The sequence below is a fragment of the Echeneis naucrates genome, chromosome 4 (genome assembly GCF_900963305.1).
Source record: "Echeneis naucrates chromosome 4, fEcheNa1.1, whole genome shotgun sequence".
Taxonomy (NCBI): domain Eukaryota; kingdom Metazoa; phylum Chordata; class Actinopteri; order Carangiformes; family Echeneidae; genus Echeneis; species Echeneis naucrates.
Window position 1 is genome coordinate 16,625,857 of NC_042514.1, and position 9,942 is coordinate 16,635,798.

Consider the following 9,942-nt stretch of genomic DNA (forward strand, 5'->3'; position numbering starts at 1 on the left):
TTGAAACCAGAAGAAACCACATTGGACAGGCAGGTGGAGTAGATATAGGAGGAGTGAGGTGGATCTCACCTGCTCTATGCTCTCCTCAGCAGGGTGCTATGTGCACTACAGTCAGTTTCTCATGGGATAGTCACACTCTAATTAATATAGCGTTTCATTCTCTATTTTCCTCTGAATGAGGCCATATGTTGTATTGGACAAGAGTGAAAACTTAAACTCTTTATGAAATTGTGGGAATGAATTAAGGATTAGTGGCATATTCTCCTATTTCTCATGCACTCCTATAACCAACATACTTATTTTAGCAATCAGCAGAATCACCCCCTGAGGCGCATTAGATAGAACACAGGTTTAAGGCAGCATTTACTTCAATTCAAAGCTCTGAAACCAACTCAGCATAAGAGGTACAGACTCTGAACATCAACACTGTTGAGCCTTTCATCTTAACTCCACTCTCATCTAGGAGTAGCTGAGCAGAATTAAAGAAAAATCTATTTTATGTAACATTTGACACATTGTGGTTGTTGTGAGTGCTTGTTAAAAGAAGCTTTTACATAAGAAGATTTGTTTAGATGTTTAAACAACATATCATTAATGTTTCAGAAGTAATGGCATTGATTTTGGGTATGGGTAAAACATTAGAAAAATTGTAGATCAAAGTCTGACATGATGCTGACAGACATTATAATGTGCGTAGAATAAAATGCTATAGCCTGTGCTGCGTATGTTCGTTCTGGTTACTTATCTGAGAACCTGTGTTCTAAAATTATACAAAATTGAAACATCTAAAAAGAAAACCTGACACTGCATTGATGGATTTCGAATGAGTTGAGTTTTAAAGTATGCAACAACTGTTGTAGAAAGAGTAACAATATCTTTCTAAAGAAATGTAGCTTTTCCAAACAGGCCAGTTTTTCCTGTAAGAAAGTGTAATTGCAGAAAGCTAGCAGTGGGATGGAGAAGGACAGGGCTTTATTGTTAAAACCTGTTGTGCTTGTTGTGATGCTATTCACTACAGAGCTGCAGCTGTGTGAAAGTGAGATGAGGGAAGTCAGGCGAATGAATTTGACATCTCACACACACGCACGCACGCACGCACGCACGTACACACAGACATACACACACAAAAGCCCAGCGATGGGTGAAATGAGAGGAGCTGGGAGTGTCAGTGCATGGCTTAAAGATGGCGGGCAACTACAATGAATGTCCACACAGGGCACAGAACAAAACTCCCCCACTTCTCTTTCTTGCTCAATCTTTGTTCTCTCAACTCCTGAGGATCCTCCTCTTATAGTTTCCTCTTTCCCATTTCACTTACAGAAAGAAAATGTCCTATACACTCTCTGCCTCTCTTTCACTTTGCACTGGGATTACTTTTCACCACTTGTTTCCTTATTAATAACGGCGATAATCACATTGGTGTCTATCACATCACCCTTTGATATATAAAATTTGAAAATCAGCTGGGCAAGGAGAAGTTCCTTTAGATGGGCCTGAGCCCTGTTGGGCAGTTGCCTTCAGCATAGTAGCTCTGAAACAGACATAGTTGGAGAGTGTGTGTCCCTATGGCAATAGGTATCTGGGGATTTGTTGTCATGGTTAACAGAACAATGTCTTTCTTTTTTGACACCTCTGTTTTCATTCCATCCGCCTTTTGCCATGGAGTTATTCTCTTTTCAGCCTACGTGACATAACATCCCCTTTTGCTCATTGTATTTATTAAGGTTAATGTAATAAAAAGGCCACCTGCACACATGGCCTTTTTACAAGATGATAAATCGTTGTTTTCACTCATTTTCATTCACGCTTGTGAATGAACTGATCCCAGCTAACGTTTCAGGCCAGGGCGGGGTTCGCTCTACACAGGTTATCACAAAGGCAACAAATCGAGACACACAGAGACACACAGCCGCATACACTCACACTCAGACCTACGGACAATTTACAGTCACAAATTAACCCAAACATGATGTCTTTGGACGGTGGGAGGAAACCGGAGTACAGGGAATCACACAGAGGGAGAACTTGCATACTCTACAGGTATCGAGCCCTGAACCTTCTTGCTGCGTGGCAGTGGTGTTACCCACCATCCATCACGCCACCCTGAGCTTTGAGATTGTTTGCAAAAAAACAAACAAGTAAACAAACTAAAAAATTTTAACTGTTAATGAATTTAAATTAATGACACTCTAAGGACTAAAACGCACGGAGCATTTATTAGTGTTACAATTTGTCAATCATTATTTTTTAAGTCTAAAAGCCTTTTGTCTCTCTCTCGATGATATTCAATACGATCACATTGTTAAGAAACCATAGGGATTCATGCTTCTAGAGGAAAGGTGAAATAAAGGGCGCTGAATGAGGAAACATTTATATTCAGAGTGTCTGTAGGAATTCTTTTGAACATTAGGATTAATATAGATCTCGCCTTCAGGATGAATGCAGGCAATTCATTATTTGTGATTATGAGGGTCGAAGGTCATTCTACTTGGCCTTGATTTTTGAAGAACAATCCCACAACAAAGTGCAGTACTTGCCCTGGAGCTTTTGATTACGTCACGTGTGTGATGTCATGTATATGGAGTTTAACGGTTTAGCTTGGAAATGTTAGTTTTGACCTATCTCAATACTGAATTCAGTCCACACCATCATGCAAATCCTTACAATCTAGTGTGCATTATATGTTTCACAATAGTCTTGGAGTTAAAAGTAAAGATGCGTGTCTATATGTAACAGAATTATATATAATTTTCCAAAATATATATTTTAGTACCAAAATCATTTCACAATGTTTGTAGAAGAAAAAACATTACTAGAGGTCTTTATAAATTGGTTTTAGTCTAACATAATTAGGCAACTAATTACAAACATCTTTCCACATTTGCACAAAATGTGTTCTCACTGGTAGATGAAGACCATAACTTCTTCGGGTGACAGTGAAAAGTGACTTCAGCAGAATGTGGCCGATTCTTGGACTGATAACAAGTCATCTGATATAATGACAGGGCCATTTGATGAATGGGTCTGTTTTTAGGGAAGCAGACATCCACTGGGAACTTAGCCTTGGCCAAACACAAAATCCCACAGGTCACAAAGGCAGATGGATGGACTGCAGTTCTCTGTCACTTTTATCGCTTAACTGCTTGTCCCTGGATTAATAAATCTCGATTCAAGACTGACGCCTCCAGCCATACACCACCAGGAGCTGCCGTCTTTATGCAACCTTTACTTAATCAGAACCTCGTCACGACTCCACTTCTTCTCAACACATTTTCATAAATGACATGAAAGAATGAAAGTAAGAGAGATTTAACTTTACTCTGCGCTCATGCTGGTTCTCTGAAACTCCACCATCTCATGGGGCATAAAAGACAGAGATTACAAAAAAAAAAAAAAAAAAAGAAAAAAAAAGAAAATGTCTCGCACATCCACACAAAATTGATTTTATTCAGAGGTTTATGTACTCTCAGTGCAAACCACCAGCTCATAGAAAAAGAATATATTCTGATAAGACAAGGCTGCTCACTTATGAATCAGGGAGCAACACCTAAATTTAAATAGACTCCTCTTCCCTGCATGCATTTTTTTTTTTTTTTTCATCGAGTTGTTCTCTGTCTGGCTACAGACCTTGGAGATAACTTCAGAGACAAAAACAGCAGCTTAGAGATCCCTCCTCTGCCTTACATAGTTAAATAATCAAACACATCTCCACAGATGTGTGAGCGATGAAATGCAGCAGAATTTACAACAGTGCAAAAATCAAAGGCACGAATGTCTTTCTCATGCCTCAGAAAAATGCTCAAGAAAAGTGTCAATCTGCACGTTGGAGTAAAGTGGTAACAAATAAAAGGAGAGCGTATTTAAGGGAAGGACCGTACTGCGGGTTTGCCAAAGCCATTTTTAGGGATGGCGAGGCCGATAAACAGGCATGATGTCAATATTTTGTGTTGAAAATCTTGAGCAGAGCAATACCAATATTGTCTAACATTGGTTCAAACACTCCAAATGACTTATATTTTTCTGACAACCAATCTCTTGCAGTCACACAAATAATGACTTTTTTTCCCTCACTACCAGAGGCAGCAGCGCCATGACATCATTTCACCGCTACAAAACCATTTTGAAAGAGGTCACAGGCAGTGGCTGAGCAACAACTCTAACCAACAATCATTTAATTCTCTAAGCCATGAAGGGAAAATTTCCCCCACCTAATTCCAGTTCTGGTTGCCTAAACTTAGCCAATTCTTGCCTTTCCTTGGCATTAGGAACAAGTTTCACAAATTGTATTTTATTTATGTATAAGGTTTTTTTCCTAGATTTTCTCATTTAATCGAATGTAATCGAAAATACACTGTGCACTGGAAAAGCTTTGATTGGAAGCTGCCACTTAGGAAATTAAAGAAAATGAAAGAAATTGTTGTGCCTGTGGTTCATCAAGATGAGCGCACCTGACACAGGAACAAATGTCTGTGGTCTGAACTTGGTTTGAGGTTTTTTTTTTTTTTTTAGAGCGAGGTAATGGTAAAGTTAGAACTGGGGCATGTAGTTATGATGATGTTTATGGATGGTTAAACAACATTTCTTCCGATTTAAACTTCTGTAAATGTGCTTACCTCCTCCCGTGGTCTAATAGCTTGTCAATCTGAGCATGTTAAAGGATAGCATTGGCATTTACATTCACAGATAACATCAACAACAAAAGGATAATGAAGGGGATACTTTAATGGGTATCTGAGTTCTGAACAATTACACACCTGTGGGCAAGTGAGGATACTTATATATAAGATTAAGGTTAAGTTCTAGGAAAAGTTTGAAGAGAATAGCTTTGTATGAAATGCCTTCCAACCATAGCAGAAATGCAGTTGTTCCTAATGGATGCACTCAGCCATTTGTGTAAGTGAAAAGCCCTTAAAGCAGCTAGCATACTCACACACACAGTCAGAGACACACAGGTACACATACACATTTATATATACAGGGAAAAAAAATATTGGATAAAAAAGAGCTTGGAGGATGCACGTGGCCAGCTGCTGCATGATGAATGTGGGATTTTCAGCTTTCCAACATTTTGGAAAGAAATGATCAGATTGTCAGTCTCTTTCCAAAGACGCTCAGTTGCCCACTTGTGGTGAACCTTACAGGTAGCTTTTGTATTAACACGTGATGATGAGTATGAGTGAGGGTGCCAGAGAGACATGCAGATGTTTGATGAGAAAGGCAGAGAGAGAATGACAGAAATTTCGTGCTGCCCATGTATAAAACGTGACGAAAGATCAGGCAGGTGTCTATGTTTATGTAATGGATGGTAACAGCTCAGACCTATATACAGCAAACTGCACTGCAAATTAGGCATCGCAAAGTCACATAGGCAAAATGCAGGTTTCATATCAAGCTCCATGCACGGAAGAATGTACGGATGAGCACAGACAATGCACCCATCTCATCTGGATCCACATCAATTTGTCTATACTCCCAATGCATCCCTTTGAAAAGGAATAAATAACAGTTGTCTTTCTCAACAATCACCTCAGCTGAGAAACCATGAAACCTGTTACTCCACCTACCTTCTACGCCCAACAGCCCCATCCATCCGTTCTTCCATTCAACCATTGATTTTTACAATTTGCATCTCTCACAGCTGCTTAGCTGTGTGTGTGTGAAACTTCTGATCTTTTCAGTTTTTTCTTTTATCACACTACCTACAGGGATGTCAAACAAACGGCTCCTCCGATTTACAGCATCAGTGTACAGAAGAGCAGTAAATACAGAATAAGTATAGAAGAAGAGTGACCAGACTTTAATCAGCCTCTACTTCACTGGTGCGCCTACTGGCCCTATTCACTAAAGCTTCCCAAGAGGGAACTAACACACACGGACTCCACAACAACATCTACCTTCCTGGCGCACTTGTTGCAAGCGAAACTGTATTTTCTTAAAAATTGTTTTTGTGATTTCTCCCCAAATCATCCGTTTTTACCCAAGAGCACAGTTTTTTTTTTTTTGTTTGTTTGTTTTTTGGTTTTTTTTTAGGGTGGAGAGGGGGGTGGGTCATTTCTGAAACCTCCTCTGAGCTGAGGCAGGACCAGCAGCATCCTCTGCAGCTTTCCCCTCATCGCTACAGAAGACAGTCTCTTCCATCACATGCGGTCGGGGGTGAAATATAAATAAATAAAGCTCAACTAAGAGCCACTCAACTTGTGGGATTCGCTATTTCTTTAAACTTGACAGTCGTAAATCCCCGGAGGATGCGCCCCCCTCCCACACACACACACACACACACCACCGGTGGTCGCATCAGACACAGCCAAGCTTGTTTTGCACGAAAATCATGGCACAGACTGCAGGAGATGCAGCGCGGCATCTCAACAGCAGAGAAACTGATCCAGATCAACTTCCTGCTGCAGCCTCTGGTATTTTAAGATAGAGGAGAAAGAGCTCCAAGAAGAAAAATAAAGCAAAATGAAGGCTCTCTGTGCATTTCTGTAATTCTTGCAGTCTTTCATTGACTATCTGAATCTATCTAAATTTGTTGAACTGTTCTCAAAGTTGAAAACAGCTCCGTTTGTCAGAAATTTCGCATATTAATGTGTTAATGATCACTGATTTAAAACCAAAATGAATCGATCTAATTCAAATATTTTCTTCTTCCCAAGAATAGATAGGCGATTTTAGTTTCAAAGATTAGAAATAATAGTGAATTAATGATACAGTACCTATGAAAAGTAATAGTTTCCTTTATACATGTGTTATTGTTAAAAGTCTCAGCAACAAACTAACCCCCCCTTTGTTGCTCCATAGCCTGATACACAGGCACTAAGAAGCCTCGGTGGGGGTCCCTTACAGAAGCACCCCCCCCCCCCCGGCTCACCTTCCGCCCCTGTCCCACAGGAGCCGAGCGGCGGCATCAGCAGCAGCAACGAGCCGGTCAGCGCGGTAATCCCAGCGAGTCTCTTACTCCAAAAAGGCATCTTGAAGTGGCGGGACACCGCAGAGGACAATCCCGGCTGCTCAGGGAGAGGAGACGGTCCGTGGGGGTGGGGGGTGGGGGTCTCTCCCGGGCTTCTCTCCCCCCAACTCCGCTGCAGTAGCCCCGCTGCCACCGCACAGTGCGCAGGGGCCGGTACCCGGTGTGGAGGAGGAGGCTGTCACACCGCCTGTCTGCCCTCCGTGGAGTGATGGAATGAGGAGGAGCGCTTCAATCAGACTGTCTCAGGTCCGAGTCCAGCGCACCGCCTCCCCTGAGATCCTGAGGTGATCTGTCAGAGTTCCTGGACTGAAATCCCAGCCCTGATTTCAGCCCTGATTTCAGCCCTGAGTGGTGTTTAACTCCCAGTGCAGCTGCACATGATGGCTCTCAGACTGAGAGAGTTGCAGGTCTCCTCCTCACTATGGCTTTGTGCCCATTCGGTGTCTCTTTTTGCACATTTTTGTGGTTGTTTAGTGCGTCCGTGGATCATCACAACACAAGAATCCGCCCAGCTGTAGAGCAAATATGACTCTGAAACATCAAAAGAAATGGAGTGGAGGATCAGATCATTTGTCCAGCTTTGCAGAGCCACACTAACTCACATCTGCTCTTTCACACAAGTGAAGAATGTATTAAAATGAGCCTTTTATTAACTTTTTACCTCTCTTTGGAGGGGGGGGGGATCAATTGCAATTGTGATTTGTAGGTATTCATCACGCTACATGCTCCAAAACTATAGGTGGCAACATTTCCATCTCTCCACCCTCCCACTCTGCTCAGTCCTGCCTCATCTCCTAACATTAATGATCAGTGATTATCCCAAGGTGAACCACTGAATGTGTGCTAATTTAGTGTACAGCTGGAGCAACACAATCTGAATGAATTAAACCTAAAACGTCGCTTGTAACTAGCTGGACAAAACCTTGCAGGAACAGACCAAATTTTTACTGTTTTACACACACACACACACTCTCAGTTGCATCAGAGTGAGCTGGAGACTTGACATAAGTTTAAAAAAAAATAAATAATCAAAATTTCTCACAAGGAAGAGTTAATTTCATTTTATTTTTTACAGGAGCAGCAACCCACAGATGGGAGAAGTGATAGATCTGTTTTATCAGTTTGCATTAGCAGTGAGTAGCAGCCCACTCTCTGCTGAGTGTGTGTGTGTGTGTGTGTGTGTGCGTGTGCGCTGTGGAAGTATCCTGCACGCGTGTCCTCAGTCCAAACAGACAACCAAAATCAAATCATTTCAGTGGGGAAAGGGGAATTAAGAGAAGTTGCGAGCTCGGCATCTCATCACACAAAAGCTGTGTCCAGTAGTGGAAAGCTGCAGTCAGAGCTCTGGAGGAAAATGTTTCCCTCCGACCTCTTATGTAGGACTGAAAGCAGACTGGAGGATAAATGGACTGAAATTTAAGGTGCACTCCAACCAAAATTACCAGGAAGTTTTAGTTCCTGGCATTAGAAGTCAGATATGTTCAGCACTGTCGGCCATGCCCTCAAAGTTCCTTGGCTGATGGAAAGTTCTAACCCACCAAGCAGCGACTGTTTCGGGGGTAAATCAGTTGCCCAGGAGCTTTATTCTTACCCTGGTTCTATCTAGGGATTTTAAATGTATCATCATTTTTTTTATTATTAAGCAATACGAATATTATAAAATGATCTTTTCGACATTGTCCTGATCCTAAAATAATTTTATGCATATACAGCATAACTTTTTGCCTATTTCCATTACGGTGGCACCATAATCACTAGCGTTATTACATTCAAAGGCAACATTTTATTAATGAATGACAGCCCATCTTCAGTAATGACAACAAAACATATATAAAATAAAAATAGAGATGTAATTATGAATTATTGTATCTGGTGTAAATAAGCATTTATTTGTTCGATATTCTAAATTCTTTTTCTGAGGGCAACATGTATATTTTTTAAAGTAGATATATTCATTCCAATAAGAGCTACCCCCGCTAACCCAATAAAACCTTAAGGGACAAATTTTGTCCTCAGGTTGTCTGGAGAAGCTCCCTTTTTTTTTCTTTCCTAATTGGAAATGCAGCGTTTGTGTGTGAATGTGCAAGGAGAAAGCTGATTGAAGGACAGCTATAGCACAAGCTGGATCAGACCCAGAGATAACTCCCAACAGCTGAAGAAACCGCCACCGCTGCACACACTGAATGCTTTGGAATTTTAATGCCTCTTCCAGTCTGACACATCTCATCAGTCATATTCTGGAGAGAGGTGAAGTGCTAATTACGAAGTGTGGCGCAAACTCCCTTATCATTTGATAATTCCGCATTCCACTTTGCTACATATATTTATTAAGGGAAGACTTGAATTTCAAAATAAGACGCTCACCCATCAATCAAATTTGCATGTATCTGCCACAGGCCAGCAAGAAGACATTTTAGACGCAAGAGAAATGTGAGTCGCCCACAACTCATTCCGGAGGCACAAAGCCAAATATACCCCTGACCTTCAAACTGGGATCAAACAGCAGTGCATCCTCTGTTGTTCCCGTTGAAGGCCACCAGTGGGAGCGGCAGTAGATTAGCCTTGCTAGTGTTCACCCATTCAACCTTTGATCCTTGCTCTCAACTGCATGTTGTTGCTTATCAAGGTCATGTGTTGCTGCTTGCCAGCAGAGTCTCTCTTTGATGACGGCCCCTTACAAAAGAGGTGAATTTTCTGCCTATGGATATAGAGATGACACGCCCAACATCGATTTTAGAAGTTGTTTTTTTTTTTTTTTTTTTTTTTTTACAGCTGCAGTGAAAGAGACACTGAGGGTATGACAAGCAAAGAGCGAGGGGTCGGACTCAAACCTGAGCCACTGCAGTTGATGATTTTCATGGAGAATTTAAATGTGTAATTATTTCATTAAAATGTAAATATGATGGATGAAATAATTACTTCATCGTTGGCCAGTTGCAGCTCAGAGTCCTTGGCTACCAGCTCAGTGGTACCAT

The 9,942-nt window shown here is 41.3% G+C and overlaps 1 protein-coding gene across 1 annotated transcript in view; it reads right to left on the reverse strand.

The window, feature by feature from the left end:
* LOC115042136 (contactin-associated protein-like 4) overlaps positions 1–6,968 on the reverse strand; it is a 94,369-nt gene extending 87,401 nt beyond the window's left edge. The window contains exon 1 of the mRNA XM_029500186.1: positions 6,869–6,968. Coding sequence (XP_029356046.1) covers positions 6,869–6,968 — 100 coding nt within the window. The remainder of the gene's footprint in view (positions 1–6,868) is intronic.
* Between the last annotated feature and the right edge of the window lie 2,974 nt (positions 6,969–9,942).